The 21,332-nt window shown below is 42.0% G+C and overlaps 1 protein-coding gene across 1 annotated transcript in view; it reads right to left on the bottom strand.

Moving 5' to 3' along the window:
- The window catches only part of LOC122643674 (sister chromatid cohesion protein PDS5 homolog B-like), a 77,881-nt gene that overhangs the window by 22,568 nt on the left and 33,981 nt on the right, over positions 1–21,332 (bottom strand). The window contains exons 13-22 of the mRNA XM_043837275.1: positions 14,086–14,240; positions 13,876–14,002; positions 13,517–13,666; positions 13,363–13,422; positions 13,006–13,142; positions 12,761–12,878; positions 12,307–12,441; positions 12,023–12,219; positions 10,449–10,605; positions 10,192–10,335 (exon numbers count right to left, since the gene is read on the bottom strand). Coding sequence (XP_043693210.1) covers positions 10,192–10,335; positions 10,449–10,605; positions 12,023–12,219; positions 12,307–12,441; positions 12,761–12,878; positions 13,006–13,142; positions 13,363–13,422; positions 13,517–13,666; positions 13,876–14,002; positions 14,086–14,240 — 1,380 coding nt within the window. The remainder of the gene's footprint in view (positions 1–10,191; positions 10,336–10,448; positions 10,606–12,022; positions 12,220–12,306; positions 12,442–12,760; positions 12,879–13,005; positions 13,143–13,362; positions 13,423–13,516; positions 13,667–13,875; positions 14,003–14,085; positions 14,241–21,332) is intronic.

The following is a 21,332-nucleotide window of genomic DNA, read 5'->3' as shown; positions in this document are numbered from 1 at the left end:
TCCTAGGGGATTCCAGCCTGCCAATCTTGGAGGGCAACTGAATCTCTCTTACCCATCCTTTGATGCGCTCAATGATGGAGGTAGCACTACAATGCCTCTCCTCATGCCTTCTGCTGTTTCTCTCTTTCCAAAGTTCCCAAACAATCAAAGCAGGCAAAATACCAATGATGTAAGCACTAAGGTTCTTGCAGCTCCTTGCACCTTGCCAGAGCAAAACCCGACTTCTGACATCGTGAGAGGGCAGAAAGGGGATGTCCAAAAGCCGGGAGAAGAACTCCCAAACCTTCGAGGCCGTACCGCCAGAGCCCAAGCAGTGATCCGTGGTCTCCCTCCTTGGCTGTCCACAACATTTGCATCTAGAAGCCAGGGGGATGCCAAGGGCCATTAGAGAATCGTCAGTGGGGATCTTGCCCATCAGAAGCTGCCATGAAAAGAAAGCCACTTTCAGGGGCACCGCTTGATTCCAGATCCACTTCGAAAACTACCTATCGGGGCCCCTATGCCGGACCTCATTCCATGCTGATCTAGAAGAGAACCGGCCATCACACGTAGGAGTCCAGATCAACACATCTTCTCTGTTTGAAAGCGCAAAGTCCCCTAGCCTGATGCTGTCCCTAACTGCCTCAGAATCAATAGCGGCAAAGTCTGTCCCCGCCTCTTTAACCAAGGATAGTTCTGCATTTGTTTCTAATAGCGGCGGTTGTGGATGAGGTCGCAGTTCAGGGGGATGGAGAGGACGTAGTGTTGGTGGTCGAGGAGGACAACAATCAAATCATCCTCTGCGTCAGTTCTCTCATTGTGGACCTGTGGTAAGCCCAATCACTGACAAGTGTTGGGCGAAATATGGTAAACCTGAGTGGAACCAGTAGTTACCAAATTCAATAGTGACTAACGGGTCTTCTGATGTGGTGCCATCTAATGACATCAATACTGTGTCTACATTTGGAGCTGGTCCTTCAAGCTCTGTCTCGAGATGATTATAATCAACTCCTTAAACGTCTTCAGCAACTTGAGGCCTTCACCTCTTCATCCTCTTCTACCACTTGGGTGATTGACTCTGGTGCATCCGATCACATGATCTAAGTCAGATATTTTCTCTTCCATAAAACTAGCCATCCTTCTCGGGTTTTTCTTACTAATGGTTCTTCAACTCAGGTTTGGTGTTGTTTCTCCCATCTTATCTTTATCATTATCTACGGTTTTTCATGTTCCACAGTTACCATTAACTTTATTACCTGTTTGTCTAACTACTAAAGCTTTAAATTGCTCTATTTACTTCTACCCCTTATTATGTCTTCCAAAATCTTCAAACCGGGAGGAAGATGGGTGGAGGACATGAAAAAGGTGGTAAATATTATGTCTGATGATTCTTTTTCTAATGTTGCATCTGCTTCTTCTGGTTCAGTTTCTTCTTTTGATTGGCATTATCAGTTGTCATTTGTCACCCTCCAAGCTCCAATAGATGGTTCCTGGGTTCAAATCTACATCCATAATGGAGTGTGAAGCTTTCAAATTTGGCAAACATCAGCATGCTTCTTTCTCTACACGAGATGTCTACGAGTCTGTCTTTGTTTTCTTTAGGCCATTTAGATATGTGGAGTCCTAATCATGTTGTTACTTTTGTAGATAATCATTCTCGCTTAACTTACTAATATTTGTTGAAGGATCATTCCGAGTTTTTAGCTGTATTTAAAGCCTTTTACAATAAAAAAAAAAAACTGTTCGATGTGGTACTTAAAAAATTTACATCCAAACAATGCATTGGAATATCTTTTTCTTTTTTTGCTTTGAGCATGATATTTTACATCAAACTAGTTGCTCTTGTACCCCTCAGCAGAATGGTGTAGCTGAAAGGAAAAATCGATACTTATTAGATATTGCTCGTTCCTTGTTGTTTGACATGAATGTTTCCAATTTTTGTGTGTGGGTGGGGGGGGGGGGGGATGCTATGTTAATCGCGTTATCAGATTAATCGCATGCCTTCTTCTGTTCTGAATAAGTCTCCTATTAGCACTGTTTTTCCTCAATCAACTTTAGTTTCCTTACAGCCTCGTGCTTTTGACTACACTTATTCTGTTCATTTTTTATGACTGGGTATTGATAAATTATCTCCCCATGCAATAGAAAATACATTTGAATATACTCAAATTGCCATATCTTCTTTTTTGCTTTGAGCATGGTAATTTAAATCAAACTAGTTGCTCTTATACCCCTCAGCAGAATGATGTAGTTTAAAGGAAAAATCAACACTTATTATAAATTGCTCGTTCCTTGTTGTTTCACATGAATGTTCCCAATTTTTTTTTGGTGGGTGGGGGGGGGGGGGGAAGGGATGCTATGTTAATCGCTTGTTATCTGATTAATCACATGCCTTCTTCTGTTCTTCAGATTAAGTCTCCCATTAGCATTGTTTTTCCTCAATCAACTTTATTTTCCTTACTGCCTCGTGTTTTTGGCTGCACTTGTTTTGTTCATGTGTTACGACAGGGTACTGATAAATTATCTCCCTGTGCAATTAAATGTGTTTTTCTTGGGTACTCATGTACTCAAAAGGGTTATCACTGTTGTGATCCTATTACTCGGCAACCGTTTGTAGGTGCTAGTGTTATAGTTTTTGAGCATACACCGAATTTTCTGTTGAGGGTCAAAAGCTAGCAACAGACATTTTTCAGATATTTTGACCTTATCCCGGTCAGCGCCACTACAAGTCTACTAGCGAGGCCCGAAGTTGTCTGCTCTTGTTCCTAATTCTACTTCTCCGCTGCCCTCTACTCTTAGCTCCCTTGGATGAAGTTCCTGGTCCCTCCTCTTCACCCGATGACTTGCTCATTGCGTTTACACAAGGGTAAACGTTCTTGTACATAGCGTTCTATAGTTGCCTATCCTATTGATAACTTTGTTTCTATGTCTCATCATCCATCCTCTCTTCATAGTTTTTTTTTTTTTTTGGTGAATAAAAATTCATTACCAAAGAGAAAGAGGAATACAGAAGCCCCCGAAAAAGAGGAGAGAAGGAAAATATACAATTGCACAAGCAGACCCAGCCTCAAACAGGGGAGGCGGGGTGCTGGAAAGAAGAGGGGGGGTGGGTGGGGAGACCCCATGATACAACAATATGTTTGTTCCTTGGGGTGTCATTACAGGAAGAAGAAACAACAGATAGCTTGGCATTGATGTCAAAGGAAATGGAATCCCAAATCTGACGATGAGGCCGAGAATTGGAGGTCCATTTCCTGATGTTACATTCCACCCGAATATGATTTATGGTTGCACAAAAGGCCAGCTTTCCGACTGTGTCACAAATAGGGGAGCCACCAAAAGTCATGTTAGCTATATGGCCAGAATACCGTGGGGGTATTCTGGTCCTCTTTCTTTTGTTATTTTATTTATTTCGTACATGTGGTTTAGTCCCACATTGCTAATGTACAATTGTTTCATCCTTCATTATGATTATAAATAAAGATGTGCTTGGGATGACTAACTCATCCAAGCATCAAGTTCTAAATCTGGTCCTCTTAACATGGTATCAGAGCTGGATTAGAACTCAGATTGCAATTCACGATCTCCTTCCTTCTCTAATTCTCGATCTTTCTCCCTTTCTCTTCTCTTCTTCCCTTTGTTTCGTTTTGTTCTTCTTTGTCCCATAGGGCAGCACTGATGAGGTGATCAATTGATCCAGCTGCTGCCCTCCTTTACCTCATCCCATGATATGAAGATTTGATCGATTGGGTGCTGCTCTCTCTTTGCTGCGAATATTGAAGACTTCAGCCTTCGTTGGACAGAAACCCTCTATACAACAAGGGATTTGTTCACTATATTGGAGCTCCAGACTTGCAGCAATTTATTATTCCAGCTCCTGCAGCCTCTCAAGGTCGATATTTTTTTCAAGATTTCAGGGTTTTTCAAAACCCTGACAATAGTCGACATTGGGGTTTTATATATCAGATGATTCTGAATTTTTGAGGAGTGATTCGCGTCTGGCCTAGACTGATTCGACTGCAATTTCAGCCTCAATCCACTCACTGGTTGGGCATCTTCTCCTCTTATCGATTTCAGCACTTTCAGGGTTTTGTTCAAAACCCTGCAAAAATCGATCTCAAGGTTTCCTCTGTCTGGTATTGCTGATTTTTGGAGATATTTATTCCTTCATTATTAGAAGGCTTTCATCATTGTTGCAGCCCTCATCGTGGAGATTTTCTTGGGTTTCTCTTCACAACAGCCTTTATCTACGATTTGGAATTCTTCACTGTTGTCATGGGTGACTCTGTAGATTCGATTGCTACTTCTGTGGGTAATGGAAACAGCAAACCAGATTACCTTACTATTTCCCCTAATCCAATCAAGTTGGATGGCACAAATTACCTACTTTGGTCTAGGTCTGCCTCCTTTGCCATTGCAGACCGTGGCCTTACTGGTCATATTAGGGGAACCACTGCTATGCCTACTGAGGTTGGAGCTGCTCAGGACAAGTGGCTTGCCAACAATGGAGCTCTTATGTCCTATCTGATCGGTTCTATGACTACAGAGCTACAGCACAATTTTCTTCTCCTTGACACAGCCGTGGAAATTTGGGCTGCTTGCAAGGAGACTTATGGACAACTTGGCAATGATGCCTAGGTCTATGAAATCAGGAAGAAGGTCCTTCACACTACTCAGGGAGTGTTGACAGTCTCCAAATATTATGCTACCTTGCGCAGCCTTTGGCAACAACTGGACCATTTCTCTGACTTTCACCCGAGTACAGCTATTGATGTTGCCTCCTATAAGAAGCATGTGGACAAGATTAGGGTCTACGATTTTCTGGCTAGCTTAAATGTGGAGTATGATCAGATTCGTGTTCAAGTGTTGGGCCATAAGCCTTTTCCCACACTTGAACAATCTTATGCCTTGGTGTCCTCTGAAGAGAACCGTCGGGCTGCCATGTTGCATCTTCCTGTTACTGACAGATCGGCACTCCTGGCTGCTGCCCCTGCCAGTCCTGCACCTAGTGGCACTGCTTCTCTTGGTGATTCTACTACTGGGTCTGTTGTTTGTGAGTACTGTCACAAACCTTACCACACCAAGGAGAAGTGCTGGAAACTTCATGGGAAATTGGCTGACTTTGAAGCTAAAAGGGCTGCCAAGACTAAGACAAAGACTAAGACCAAGGCCCATCAGACTGAGACTGTTACTGTGGCCCCTGCTACTGACCCTGGTCTATCCCAGGATGATCTACAGGCACTCCTTCGTATGCTGAGGTCTTCCACTGCTGCTGCCTCTACTACATCAGCTACTGCCAATTCTTCTGCTACTTCGGGTTCCCACTTTGCCCGGTCAGGTATTCCATTTGGGGGTCATTGTGCTTCTGTAGCTTCACATCCTTGGATCATAGATTCTGGGGCTACAGATCATATGACCGGTTCCTTCGGTTTGTTTCATAGATATTCTCTCATTTCTGGGAAAGACAAGGTCAAGGTAGCTGATGGTTCCCTTTCTTCTATATCTGGAAAAGGAATCATCAACTGCACTTCCTCTCTTCCATTAACTTCTGTTTTGCATATTCCTAATTTTACTACTAACCTTCTTTCCATTAGTAGTATCACTCGTGATCTTAACTGCAAAGTCACTTTCTTTCCTTCTCATTGTGTGTTTCAGGATCTGGACACTGGGAGGACGATTGGATTGGGTAAAGTGCACGGTGGGCTGTACCTGCTTGATGATGGTTGCTTCTCTCCACCACCATTGCCTTCTCCACTACACCAGAACTCCATGGTCTCTTCTGAACTCTACCAGTGGCACTCTAGGTTAGGTCACCCCTCTTTAGGAATTTTAGCACATTTATTTCCTAGTTTGGTTACCCTTCGCACTAAGGATGTCTTTTTTTGTGAGGCGTGTGTTTTGGCCAAGCAGACACGTTCAAATTATCCTATTTTAAATAAAAGAAGTTCTTCTTGCTTTCAATTAGTGCACTCTGATGTTTGGGGCCCTAATCGTAAACCCTCTATTTTTGGTCATCGGTGGTTTGTCTCTTTCATTGATTGTCATTCTAGGAACACATGGGTGTATCTTTTGCACACAAAAAATCAGGTTTTTTCATGTTTTCAGCACTTTCATAAAATGGTCCAAACTCAGTTCCAGGCTACTCTAAAAATATTGAGAAGTGATAATGGGACAGAGTATAAAGAATCACAATTTCAAAAATATTTGGCTGACCATGGAATCATTCATCAAACTAGTTGTGTTGATACCCCTGCCCAGAATGGTGTGGCAGAAAGGAAAAACCGTCATTTGTTAGAAATGGCCAGAGCTTTGATGTTTGCAAAAAATGTCCCGTCTCAATATTGGGGGGATGCAGTTCTTATGGCAGCCTATCTCATCAATAGGTTGCCCTTTAGGGTACTTAACTCCCGTAGCCCCTCTGATATTTTGATTGGTAATTCCTCCTTTATTTTGCCTCCCAAGGTGTTTGGTTGGTGTGTTATGCTAGAGATACCAAATCTCCAGGCAAACTTGAACCTCGAGGGCTCCGTTGTATTTTTTTGGGTTATTCTCCAATCCAGAAAGGCTATAAACGCTACCATCCCCCTTCCCGCCGTACCGTGGTTAGTATGGATGTTATTTTCCATAAGTCCATTTCTTATTATTCTTCACCACCTCTTCAGGGTGAGAGTGCTGGTGAAGATGTGGCTTTCGAAATTCCTTTACCTGAGGTGCCTCTGGCTGCTGCCCAGCCATCTTTACCACCCTCGGCTGTTGTCCAGCCCCCTTTACCACCCACGGCTGCTACCCATCCTACTTTGGAGACTGCCCAACAACCTTTGGCTGTTCCTCCCTCACCTAATGGGAATCCTTTACAGGGGGAGACCCTAGAAAATAGTGTTGTTAATATTCCTATTCAGGGGGAGCTGACTCCAGACCAGAGAACTATTGGTGAATTTCAGAAGAGAATTGACAACTCCAACATGATCACCTATACAAGGGGCAGATCCACCAGAGGGCAGTTGCATCCCACTGTAGCACCAGTACCCATCCAATTGCCGGCTCCAGACACAGATCCTACATCTCCTGGTAATCCATCTCCTTCCGACCTACCTATTGCACTTCGCAAAGGTACTAGGACTTGCATTTTACATCCCATATCTCATTTTGTTTCTTATAACTCTCTTTCTCCCTCTTTTCGTGCATTTGTATCTTCTCTTACCTCTATCTCGATTCTTAGAAATTGGCAGGAAGCATCTACAGATGGAAAGTGCAAGGCAGCAATGTTGGAAGAAATGAGAGCACTACACAAAAATAATACGTGGGATCTTGTGGCTCTTCCTCCAGGGAAAAAACCAGTGGGATGTAGATGGGTCTTCGTGGTTAAACAAAAAGCTGATGGCTCGGTGGATAGGTATAAGGCACGTCTGGTTGCAAAGGGGTTCACTCAGACTTATGGAGTTGACTATCAGGAGACCTTTGCACCAGTGGCAAAGCTCAACACCGTTAGGGTGTTATTATCTTGTGCTGCAAATCTTGGGTGGGATCTTTAGCAGTTAAATGTCAAAAATGCCTTCCTCCATGGAGAGCTTGAGGAGGAGGTATATATGGACATTCTACCAGGTTTTTCTGATGACACAACTAAGAGCAAGGTTTGTAAATTGAAGCGTGCCCTTTATGATTTGAAGCAGTCACCTAGGGCCTGGTTTGGCAGATTTCATAAGGCTATGATTTCAGTAGGTTACAAGCAGAGCAATGCTGATCACACTTTGTTTATCAGACGGCTTGGTAACAAGGTTACTCTTCTCATAGTCTATGTGGAAGATATTGTGGTCACGGGTAATGATGATGCTGCAATCAGGGATTTGAAAATTCTTCTTGGCCGTGAGTTTGAGGTCAAAGATCTTGGTCTCCTAAAATATTTTCTAGGGATAGAAGTTGCTCGATCTTCAAAGGGCATCTTTCTTTCTCAAAGAAAATATGTCCTTGATCTATTGACTGAGACAGGGCTACGTGGTTGTCATCCTTCAGATACTCCTATGGAAGCTACTACAAAACTTAGGGAGAAAGAGGGTGAGCCTGTTGACAAGGGTGCTTATCAGCGGTTAGTGGGCAAACTAATCTACCATTCTCACACACGCCTTGACATTGCAGTTGCTGTAAGTTTGGTGAGTCAGTTCATGCATGATCCCTATTCCTCTCATATGGATGCAGTCCGTCGTATTTTGAGGTATTTGAAGTCTACTCTGGGAAAGGGAATCCTTCTATCTCCCAATGGTCACTTGAAGATTGAAGCCTATACTGATGCCGATTGGGCTGGTTCTCCTGACATGAAATCTATCTCTGGCTACTGTTCCTTTGTGGGTGGGAACTTTGTCACATGGCGTAGCAAAAAGCAGAATGTTGTGGCAAGGTCTAATGCTGAAGCCGAATTCCGCGCAATGGCACAAGGAATTTGTGAACTTCTGTGGCTTAGAGGATTATTGCAGGATATTGGTGTTGTTGTCCATCTTCCCATGAGCCATTAGCATTGCTCATAACCCTGTCCAGCATGATCATACTAAACACATGGAGGTTGACCGTCATTTCATCAAGGAGAAGCTTGAAGCTGGCCTCATTTGTTTTCCCTTTGTGAAGACCACTGATCAACTGACTGATGTGTTCACTAAGGGGTTGAGTAGCAAGCTGTTTCATCCTATCTTAGTCAAGTTGGGCATGCATGATATATATGCACCAACTTGAGGGGGAGTGTTAGCTATATGGCCAAAATACCGTGGGAGTATTCTGGTCCTCTTTCTTTTGTTATTTTATTTATTTCGTACATGTGGTTTAGTCCCACATTGCTAATGTACAATTGTTTCATCCTTCATTATGATTATAAATAAAGATGTGCTTGGGATGACTAACTCATCCAAGTATCGAGTTCTAAATCTGGTCCTCTTAACACATGTCTACCCAAATCCACTCCCTGGAGAAGGGAAGAATTCTCCGCCTCCGAGGCCAACTTTTTGCAAGAATGCCATTCCAGATGGAAGCAGAGAGAGGGCAAGCAAAGAAAAGGTGGTTTAAGTCTTCTACAACATTCCTGCATAGGCAGCACAAAGGAGAGACATGGATCTAGCAGTGGCTAAGAAAGGACTGTGTAGGAAGGCAGTTTGTGAAGACACGCCAGACTGTGAAGCAATGGCGAGAAATATGAAACTTGAACTAGACAAGCTTCCTCTAAGGGACCAGGGGACCGTTGGGTCTAATAAGGTTCAAGGCAGCTTTAGAGCTGAAAAGACCAATAGTGGAAGGGGCCCAAGTAACACAATCACCCCTCCCAAACGGTTGCCTGGGGATGGATGGCAGGGCATTCCAAACTTCATTAAGCACTGGGTGGAGAGAGAGAGAGAGAGAGAGGGGGGGTGATCCCAATCGTTGTTGGAGATAATATCTGCTACCAAAGATTGCCTGTTCAACCCACAACTATAGATAGCTCTTGAGCTGACCGAGTGAAGAAGAATTCCCCTTGGGTGCTAGTGATCCAACCAAAGAGTTGTAGAGTTGCCGTCACCAATCTTGGAGCGGATAGCTCCGAGGACAGTAGATCTAAGAGCAAGAATCTTACACCAGACCCAGGAAGCATTAGAAGGGACGGTGACAGTCCAAATAGAATCAGAGCAGAGAGGCCCAGAATAGACCCAGCCAACCCAAATGCTGCGTTTTTTGGAGGCAATCTTCCAAATCAGTTTGATGATGCTGGCAGAATTTACATCTTTTATACAGCGGAGACCAAAACCACCCTCCTCTTTGGGAAGACAGACAGAAGTCCAGCTGATGGGATAAAGGAACCTAGAAGATTCAGAGGCTGTCCAAAGGAAAGCAGCCATAAGAGATTCCGATGATTTGAAGGTTGAGGAGGGAAAGGGATATGAATACTTTCAAGTTAACAGCTGTTATTGGCTTTGAATAAAGTGAAATGACAAAAAAGGATTTGTGTAGTCCACCCCGGAAAGCAGATCCCTAGTCGAGTCAAGTTAAGTTGTGATGACTAATTCACAAAAGTATGCGTATACTATGTATAAGAGACACTTCTTCAAGTTGCTTTAAAAAACCCCCACTCCAAAGAATGTACTCTTCTAGTCATAAATTTTGTTGGTTAGCCCACTCAGAACTCTTCCTTTCAACTGGTTTCCAATGCATTACTGAAGTTCCAAAAAGGAAACAAGTTTCCAAACAGAAATTACTCACCAAAGATTCAACATCTTCTTTTTCTTGTGTTTTATAAAGCGCCGGAGGTAGTGGAACTAATGTTATTGACCCCATCATATCATCTTTCTTTTTCACTAATTGTTTAGTGATTGACAGTCCAAGGTCACAGATTGCATGAGAGTTCTGCGAATTTCAAAATGGCAAAAGTAAATAAGTATATTTATAGGCTCAGAACTGATCACTACAGAGATTCAAGGGAAACTGCAGAAGAATCTGAAGAAATAAGATTATCCTACCTTTGTCTTCATTACATCAATGACATCTTTTGAAAATTTGATACTTCGGAAGATGGAGATTACTGTAGTAACACTCTCCTCATCTTTGCCAGCAGTAAACTTCAGCTTTGCATCTTCATCTCCATGCAGCAGCAATGAAAGAAATAAATACAGTTGCCTGAAAGATAGAAAGAATTAAGTAGACCAACATATAAGTAGAAAATGATGCTGTTGCCAATTTAGTTCATCCACCTACCACCGAAGGGGCCTATCATATGGGAGAAATAAATCCCAAAAACTAAGTAACATCGAATGGACAGATTGATATTTAAGGAGAATTTTGATCAGTAAAAAAAACCCTGAAAAACAGGGGTTCCGCCAATATATGGAGATGATATTCTTTAACCAAGGTTTTAAAACTTGTCACGTTTCGGTGCTTCGGTCAGGTCGAAACCACTGAAACACTGACATTTTGGCCAAATTTCGCCAAAACCTTGCATTTTTCTCAGCTTATTTTGTTTTGATGTTTCAGTGAGCAAATGGCCATAGTAGGCACCGAAACTTTAGAGAAACCTTGTTTCAGGATAAATAAACATTCGTAAATCTTCAAATTGCAGAAAAAAAAAAAAAGTGGTGTTTTGGATTTGCACCCTTGGTTGGCAGTAAACGTCGACCCCTGTTGTATACCTTATGTAATTTTGCTTATTCTACACATTGTTTTAGTACCATAAGACATAATTGGGAAGTAAAACAAGTAAATTATGCACCAATGGATGAAGGAACATAACATTGATTTTAATTATTTAAGAATATTTGCTGAAATTTCGGTCTAAACAATGATAGTCTCCTGTTTCGTATGCTGTTTCTCTAACTGATTTGAGGCTTGCATTAGCCCCAAAAGAGGATCAAATGTTCCTTACCAAGAGGGAAATAATGACCTAAAACTTGAAATGGATCTGCTGGTTGAATGCACTGATATGAATAGATCTACACCCCGCCAAAAGAACTCCAGAAAACCGAGTATCAGCAGCAGCCATTGTGATGTATCTCGATCCTTGTAAGTAGATGGGTCCATGGATTTACTGTTGTAGGTAGAATGTTGGAAGGAAACCCTAGTTTATTTACATGTAATCAAACTAGAGTTTCATTAATTAGGTATGGCAGCATAGGCTGCTGCAAACCAAAGATGAAGATCCTTTTTGAACCATCAAACCAGAAATTGATTAAGAGAGTACCATGTAATTATATCAAACTTTAAAGAAACAGTAGTGAAGAAAAGAAAAGAAGAACTGAAGAGAAGAGAGAGATGAACTGAGACAGTTGGTGCGCTAGAATACGATGGAGTAAATTCTCTATCGTGACTAGCTATCTCTTTTATATTAACCAATAACTAACCCTTAGTAGGAATCCTACTAAGAATGTAAGATTAAGTAAGACTAATTACAATAGAAAGGAAACAACTAAAGAGACATAACAACCAACTACAACTAAGCCATTAGACCTGATCCCACAGTACATTGTTTAATGGAACATCCACCTAACACTACTCCACAATACACGCTTTAACACAAAGTAAATGTAGATAAAAGCAATACCTGTATACTGGTTCAAATGCTTTAACGTCCTTGCAGTCATCAATTTCAGGACATGAGGAATGATGTGCAAGGGTATGGACCAAGAATGGAAGAATGTATTCGGGATAAACCATCAGCGGGTTTCCATCACAAAGCCTAGAAAAAGGTCCCCTCAATTGGTGACACATCTGAATAATTTCAACAAGGTTGAGTTTATCCTGCAGAACAAAACATGAATAAGGAGCTCTGCTAAGAGGAAATGCTGTGAAGCATTTGATCCAATACAAAGTGACTACAAGGCTGACCTCTTTAAATTCTAGTTGTTGGGTTCCGACTGTGTTAAATACAAAGGCACAAGCATACTTTGCATCCAGAAGCCTATCTTTTATATATTGATGTACTTTGCTATGGAATAGTTTCTTTACTTGCGGGTAAGTATCCTGTAAATCAGAAAGCCAGCAACAATGGAGTACTTGTTAAAATATGTAAAATGGAGGATCAATTATAGCAGTCATTTCTACTATTAAGATTCAGACAGTAGTGTTCCAGTGCATGAGGCTCCTGCTATTGCAGGGTCTGGAAGGGGCAAATGTACGCAGCCTTACCCCACTTTGCGGAGAGGCTGTTTCCATGTTTCGAATCTGCAACCTGATGGTTGCAATAGCGCAACTTAACCTTTGCGCCAAGGCTTGCCTTAAGATTCAAACAAACGCAAATTAAATTACAATTCTAAGAAAAATTTCAGCAGGAAAGCCCAACCTCTGATGTTATTAAGGTCAAGTGAAAGACATCAATTGATATCTTATGATCCCAATTCTTTGACAGACGCAGAATTGCTTTTGCGGAAGCAAGCCTCATATGAGCCTTATCAACAGGACTGCAAGATAGTAAACAACATTGGAATAAATGTCCAAAAAATTAAAAGAAAGACTTAAAATAAACAACCAATTCGATTTCTCATCCTAGAAAAATACAGATCTCAGCAAATGCCTTTTTTGAATTACCTGGATACTATTTCTTTTGAAATCTCTCCAAAAGAAAGCATGCTTTTAAGAATTCCAACAAGGCTCTCAATCCCAGGACGCAAATGAGCATCTTTTACAGGCAAGTAGCTCTTCACCAATGCTTTTAAACCAAAGATCTGTAGGGTACCAACAAATCATGTTAATGTAAAAGGATAATCACCATAACATGTTGTGAAAAACAAAAAACAGAAGATCAAAGATGACAAGAATGTCTAAGATCCGAGAGAAATTCCAACATATGCTTCTTTATCAATTTTTCTCAACATAATCTTGCATGTCATGAACAGTAACTTTGAAAAAACTAAAACAATACAACTCCCCATTACCCTGACTGACCTTCAAAGAACAAAGTTCACTTCGGTCATCCCAGTAAGCTCTAGTGTTATCTTCTGCTTTCTGAAGAAAAGAGATTTTAAAATGTGTTATAATGATCAGTACCTATGAAACATAAGATAGCATGTTTAAATCGTGACAGAAGCAGAAGGCATACATCACTGCACTTTAAGATTTTGCTTGTTATAAACTCTACAATTTCACCCTCTCTGGTTTCAAAAACCGGCATTGCAGTCTGTGCTATGCATCCCAAAGATTGCAGGACAGCAGGCAAATGAGTTCTCTCGTTCAACATATCCACAAGCCTCTGCAATCCAGTAAGATGCATCAGCTCAAAACAAAAATAAATTTTATATATTTACACGACAAGTAGCAGAGTTATGCATCACCACACAAAAAAGAAAACATCATGATCATTACAATAAGTAGGGCAGTCCCAAATTTAAACAGAAGCAGCAAGGACATTTAAAAGAATTATCGACCCATCTCCCCCACCCAAACAGAAAAAAGAAAAACCTTGTATAGAACAGAGAGTGATTTGAGACCGTCGTCCTTCGTTATCGCTGCTAAAGCATGTACTGCATACTTGGCCTGCTTCCGACTACCCTCCAGACATAACCTCTCCAATATAAGATCCACTGAGCTGCACTTACAAATGATCATGATAAAAGCAATCCAATTTTTAGAAGCTTCGAGCCCACAAATCAAAAACTTCAAGGGTTTTACCTAGAAACTGTGGCTAATTGTTCTCGAATTACTCCACCAGCCCTAGCCAGAATATGCAAAACACCTTCTTTAATCCCTTCATTGTCATCTTTAAGAAAGCGCACCAGATCTTCTTCTGTACCACTCAGTAAGGAAGGAGAGAAACGTGCAAGAATCTGAAACTCAATGTCAAGCTATTTAGAGTAAAAACCATGAGGCAAAACACAATGAAACATAAATGAGACTACTTCAAGCTTTTACATCCTGACGAAGAGTGCAGGAAATTCACTTGATATCATAACATCTAAGTTCAACCACAATGATGCATAACAGTTTTTTAGATGTAGCCATGTAGGTCATGAATTAAACCATAATGATGCTTAAGAATTTCTTTTAAACCCAAATTTAACTTCAAAGAGTACTGCTACAGTGGGTAGACCTTCTCTTCAAATGGTACTGCTACAGTGGGTAGACCTTGTTTACACAAAAGCATAAAGTACTGTTCGAACATCAGATTGAGAACATAATGCTTGGATCAGCTGAGTCCCATCGCAAGCCTCTATTTATTACTAAAAAGAGAACAATCAAACTATGAACTGAAGGAGGGATTCCTACTCTAAGTAGGAATCCTATTAAAACTACACCTGTACTCCAAGTTAGAGTACAATATTTACAGAAGTCTACCCATTCCAGAATTCCCCACGAATTCTGGTTTACATATAGAAAAACAGAAATTAAACAAATAAAGGAAAAAGACCAGAATACCCCACACGAGAGAATAAAAAGATAAAAACACACTAATTCAACAAGTACTAAACACATTTAAGGCACATCAATTGAAGGAAGTTTGACACGAGATACATTTACTATATTTGTGATTAAAAGTTAGAAAGAAAATAATAATGAGTTTCCGACAGTCACTAGACTTGTCACTGAAGGCAAACAGTTTGCGCTAGTCACCAAAGGCAAGGAGGGAGAGAGAGAGAGAGAGCATTTACCTTTTATGGGGGGTATTCTAGTCAACCCACAGCGGTACAATTAGCTTTTTAGCCTACCATGATAGTGGGAGTGTCCCTATTGTGGCATATTTTTAGTTTCCTAATTGTATTGCTTTCCTAGATAGACTAGTGTCTCATTCCTAGTTAGATTAGTATTTTACTTTCTATTTCAGCAACGACTCTATGCATTGTAAGTATTTTTTCATTGCTATTATTAATATACAATAGAGGGAGCTAGCTAAATCAATCGGCTGCTCCTCTTCTTGCAGTCTCATTTCTTTTTCTCTCTCAATTTCTCTCCTCTTTGGCAGGTACAGGTTCCAGATTCTGGATTTGTTACAACCTTCATTAGATACACCTTCAATTTTTCTAGCTGTAAGTACCGCAGTCCTCGTAGGGAGGAGGTTTCCTCGGCCTTATGGCGACAGGAATTGCCTTCCATGGATTGTTGTGTATCATTTCGATACATCATCATGGGGGATTGGGATCATGCTTCATAGATTAAAATAAATGAAGTCGCCACCTAGGATTAGGGCCTTGGACCCAATGGGTGTAGCCCTATCCTGGATGAGAGGAAATGGACTACGTGATTCCATATGGTCTGATCAGAGATTATGGGTAAGTGGTCAGGTTACGAGCGTGGGAAGGTATTAGGCACCCATCTCGCCCGGTAAAACTGGTCTTTCTACTAGAGGCAAGACTTCGAAAGTTCTCCCTTAATAATATATCATATTCCAACATGCAAGGCTAAATTATGATGCAATAAACATGACAAAGAAAGGAAAAAGTCATTTACTATGTACACTAAAGTGAACTACTTTAATGGTCTACATTATGCAAAAAATAATAAGAAGGAAAGAGACAAATACCTATCAAGCAATAAAAGAAATGAATGAAAATGTACCAAATGCGAAATATGTGTTGTCCCACGGCTCAGGTGGAGACAGATGATCGGCTTGCCTCTCTCTTATCGGACAGAGTAAGGACCATATGAGATGGGTTTCGTTACTCAGACTTCGGGCAGAGTAACGACTGTATAAGGGATCCTCGTTATCTGTATACAGACAGAATAACGGTTGTGATGAAGACTTCCTTGTTATTTGTATGAAGACAGAATAACGGCTGGGAGAGGTAGTTAGTAGGATCACTTCTTAGGCAAGGTAATCGAAGGATCTAACCATCGCCATCGCCATCGCCATCGCCAGAGTGATTCCCTACTCTCGGAAAAGACAAACTGGGAAAAGGATCCTTTCCACCTTGTTTTGGGGTAATCGAAGGATCTACCCGAGGCTAAGGAGGACCCTCATTCAAGAATGGCTTCAAGGAGGCAAAAAGACCAAGAAAACGGATTAGGACCCTCTCCCCAAGCTCCTTCGTCCCTTTTTATGGGGGAGGGGGAATTTCCTATTTATAGGGGTACCCCACCGTCCACGGCGAGGTAGACCTATCCACGGCACCGTGGATGACGTCATCCTAGTGATGTCACAGCCCTCCACGGCGATGTAGTATTAGAAGAGAGAATTAGGAGAATACTTGAATGATCGATCAAATCAGTCAAGTCCTTTATTTATAGAATGAAAAACACAATCAAAAGTCCAAAATAGCCCTAGTCATAGCCGAAATATGACTAGGAATCTAAGAATACATAAAACAGAATAATAAATATAAAATAGAGTATAAAAAGACCAGAATACCCCTATAGTTAGTATTCTGGCATATCTTAACACTCCCCCTCAAGTTGGAGCAAAGATATCACTCATGCCCAACTTGACTAGGCTAGGATGAAAAACTCTTCTAGGCAGTCCTTTGGTGAATATATCAACAAGCTGATCAGCAGACTTCACATAAGGAACACAAATAAGGCCTTCCTCTAACTTTTCCTTGATGAAATGCCGATCCACCTCAACATGCTTTGTGCGATCATGCTGTACCGGATTATGTGCAATACTAATGGCAGCCTTGTTATCACAATACCGCATCATAGGAAGGCGAATAGCAACACCAAGATCTTGTAGCAAACCTTTTAACCAGAGTACTCACAAATACCTTGTGCCATAATACGAAATTCTGCCTCAGCACTAGAACGAGCCACCACATTCTGCTTCTTGCTACGCCAGGTGACAAGATTACCACCCACAAAAGAACAGTAACCAGAAATGGACTTACGGTCTGGAGAACCTGCCCAATCAGCATCAGTATACGCCTTAATGCGTAGGTGACCATGGGGAGACAAGAGAATTCCTTTCCTAGGAGCGGACTTCAAGTAGTGAAGAATCCGAAGAACAGCCTCCATATGTGAAGTGTAGGGATCATGCATAAACTGACTGACAAGACTAACCGCAACAGCAATATCGGGACGATTATGAGAAAGATAAATCAACTTTCCCACCTGTCTTTGATGTCGCCCTTTATCAACTGGATCACCCTCCTTTTCCTTGAGACGAACATTTGCATCCATAGGAGTATCTGAAGGACTGCATCCTAACAAACCAGCCTCGGTCAGTAGGTCTAGGACATACTTTCGTTGGGAAAGAAAGATGCCTTTTGAAGATCTGGCAACTTCAATCCCAAGAAAATACCTTAGTTTTCCTAGATCCTTAATCTCGAACTTTTGGCCAAGAAATGTCTTCAACCTGCTGATCTCAACACCATCATTGCCAGTGACCACAATATCATCAACGTAGACTATTAAGATCGTGAGTTTTTCACCAACTCTCTTGACAAAGAGAGTGTGATCTGCATTACTCTGCTTATAGCCTACAGAAACCATTGCTTTGTGAAAATGGCCAAACCATGCTCGGGGGAACTGTTTCAACCCATAGAGAGCACGTTTCAATCTACATACCTTGCCTTGATTGCTGTCACAAGAAAACCCTGGTGGAATGTTCATGTTTACCTCTTCATCGAGTTCCCCATTGAGGAAAGCATTCTTCACATCAAGCTGTTGTAAGTCCCATCCAAGATTAACTGCATAAGATAATAGTACTCGGACAGTATTCAGCTTAGCAACAGGAGCAAAGGTCTCCTGGTAATCTATCCCATATGTCTGAGTAAATCCTTTGGCCACGAGGCGTGCCTTATACCTATCCACAGTTCCATCCACCTTCTGTTTCACTACAAACACCCACTTGCATCCAATAGTTCGCTTCCCTAGTGGAAGAGTCATAAGTTCCCATGTGTTATTTTTTTTCAAGGCGTCCATTTCCTCCATCATTGCAGCCTTCTACTTTCCATCTGTAAGAGCTTCCTACCAATTTTGAGGAATACGAACAGAAGAAAGCGAGGAAACAAATGCACAAAAGGATGGAGAGTGGAGACAAAGAATCATAAGAAACAACATGAGATAAAGGGTGTTGAGTGCAAGTTCTCACACCTTTGCGAACAACAATGGGGAGATCCAAAGAAGAAGTAGGTTCCAGATCCGGAGTTGGCAATTGGACGGGAACAGGTGTCACAATGGATTGAAGCCCCCTAGGTCTGGTCCTGTTCCTTGAAAAAACCTTCAATGTCGCATCAATCCTCCGCTAAAATTCACCAATGGTTCTCTGGACTGGGGTGACCTCCCCTTGAGCAGGAATGGTGGAAACCTCCCCCTGTGCAGGAACAACTCCCCCTGAAGGAGAATGGAGATCCTCCCCCTGTGTAGGGGTAGGTATATGCGGAACAGCAGGGACAGTCGGCTGAACATCAGGGACAGCAGGAGTAGACTCCTCATAACCATGCCTAAGAGGAGGGTCTATGGTCAACACATCTTCACTAGAACTCTCCCCCTGAAGAGGTGGGGTCGAATAATAGGAGAGAGTTTCGTGAAAGATAACATCCATACTGACCATGGTACGGCGGGCAGGAGGATAATAACATTTGTACCCTTTTTGGGTGGCAGAGTAACCCAAGAAAATGCAGCGGAGACTGCGGGGCTCAAGTTTGCCAGGAGATCTAGTATCCCTAGCATAACATACACACCCTAACACCTTAGGGGGAACAATATAAAAGGAAGAGCCATGTAAACGCTCAATAGGGGACTTGGAAGCAAGAACCCGAGTCGGCAGCCTATTAATCAAATAGGCTACAGTAAGGACAACATCCCCCCAATAGAAGGATGGAACATGATGGGCAAACATTAGGGCCTGGGCCACCTCCAAGAGATGGCGATTTTTTCTCTCAGCCACACCATTTTGGGCTGGAGTATCAACACAACTGGTTTGGTGTAAAATGCTATGGGCAGAAAGGTATTTTTGGAACTGACCTTCCATATATTCTGTCCCATTGTCATTCCTCAAAATCTTGAGAGAGGCATTAAACTGAGTCTGGATCATTTTATGAAAATGCTGAAAACAAGAGAAGACTTTACTCCTGTTATGCATAAGGTATACCCAAGTGAAACGGGAATGACAGTCAATGAAGGTAACAAACCATCGCTGGCCATGAAGAGAGGTCTTACGACTAGGTCCCCACACATCATAATGAATTAAGTGAAATAAGGAAGAACTTCTCTTATTAGATATAGGATAAATGGATCGTGTCTGTTTGGCCAAGACACAAGGCTCACAAAAAAATTCTTCCTTATTACAATCTTTAAACAAAGTAGGAAACAAAAGAGCTAAAGTGCCCAAAGAGGGGTGTCCTAATCTAGAATGCCATTGGTGCAATTCAGAAGAAAAAGAAGATGACTGACATAATTGGGAAGGCAAAGCTTGTGGCGGTCCATCATCAAGGAGATACAATCCACTATACAGCCTACCCGATCCAATCGTCCTCCCCGAGTCCAGGTCCTGAAAGACACAATGAATAGGAAAAAAAGTCACTTTGCAATTTAAATTTTTGGTAATACTACTAATAGAGAGAAGGTTAGTAGTAAACCTTGGAATGTGCAAAACAGAGGATAGAGTAAGTGAAGGAGAGCAACTGATGGACCCCTTGCCTGAAACAGAGGAGAGGGAACCATCAGCCACCCGAACTTTGTCTTTCCCAGAAGAAGGGGAATATTTATAAAAAAGGTTAGAAGAACCTGGCATGTGATCAGTGGCACCGGAGTCTATAATCCAGGGAGCGGAGACAACCGATGCACAGTGACCAACAAAAGGGATACCTAAGTGGGCAAAGTGGGAACTTGATGGTGTGGAATAACCGGCAGGAACAGATGTAGTGGAAGACTGTAACATACGCCGGAGAGCTTGGAACTCCTCCTGGGAGAAACTATTGTCAGCAGTGGGTGCCGGAGCTACACTTTCAGTGTGATTGGCTTTGTTTTTAGGTTTAGCACGGCCACGTTTAGTCTCAAAATCAGCAGGCTTCCCATGTAATTTCCAGTACTGAGCCTTAGTGTGATATAGTTTATTGTAATGTTCACACTTGACAGGCTCCTTTGGAGGGGCAGCAACAGTAGCAGTGGCAGTAGCAGTAGAGTCAGAAGAAGTGGCCTTAGAACCAGCAGCCTGTAGGGCTGATCTTTCAATAGAAGGACCCAACATCATTGCAGCCTGACGTGTTTCCTCAGTAAGAACATAAGAGAAGGCCTGCTCCAATGTAGGGAAAGGCACCCTACCAAGGACTTGCACACGGATGGGATCATAATCAGCATTAAGACCAGCCAGGAAGTCATAAACACGAAACTTATCCACATAGGCTGAATAAGCAGTAACATCAGCAGCTGTGGTGGGCTGAAAGGGGGAATAGTGATCCAATTGTTGCTACAGACTTTTGAGGATAGTATAGTACTTAGTCACGGACAGCTCCTTTTGGGTAGTAGAATGGAATGTCTTCCGAATGTCATACACCTGTGCATCATTCTCCAATTGTGCATAAGTGCCCTTAGCAGCAGCCCATATTTGTGCAGCCGTGTCAAGAAGAAGATACTGGCTGGAAAGCTCTTGTGGCATGGAGTTCAAGACAAAAGACATAACCATAGCCTCATTGGCAGCCCATCGGGTCCTGGCAGTGCCTTCTTCAGTAGGCTGTTTGGAGGTGCCATTAAGATGCCCACTGAGTCCCCTACCAGCCACAATCAAGGAGAGAGATCTGGCCCATATGAGGTAATTTGATCCATCAAGTTTAATAGATGCAGCATAAGGGAGGAATTCTGTCCGCGGCTGAGAATCACCTCCAGAGTTGGCCGTGGTCACTTCTGAGTCCCCCATATGGTAGACAAAACAGTGGCAGCAAAACAGAAATAAAAAATTTGATAGATGAATGAATCCCTTTGGCAGCAAATTACAGGGATTAGAAAGACAGCAACAAGCAGCCCTAAATCCAAAAATCGATAGTTAGGGT

The sequence above is a fragment of the Telopea speciosissima genome, chromosome 10, assembly GCF_018873765.1.
Source record: "Telopea speciosissima isolate NSW1024214 ecotype Mountain lineage chromosome 10, Tspe_v1, whole genome shotgun sequence".
Lineage (NCBI taxonomy): Eukaryota > Viridiplantae > Streptophyta > Magnoliopsida > Proteales > Proteaceae > Telopea > Telopea speciosissima.
Note: the sequence above shows the minus strand (reverse complement) of the source record. Positions and strands in the feature narration are given on the sequence as shown.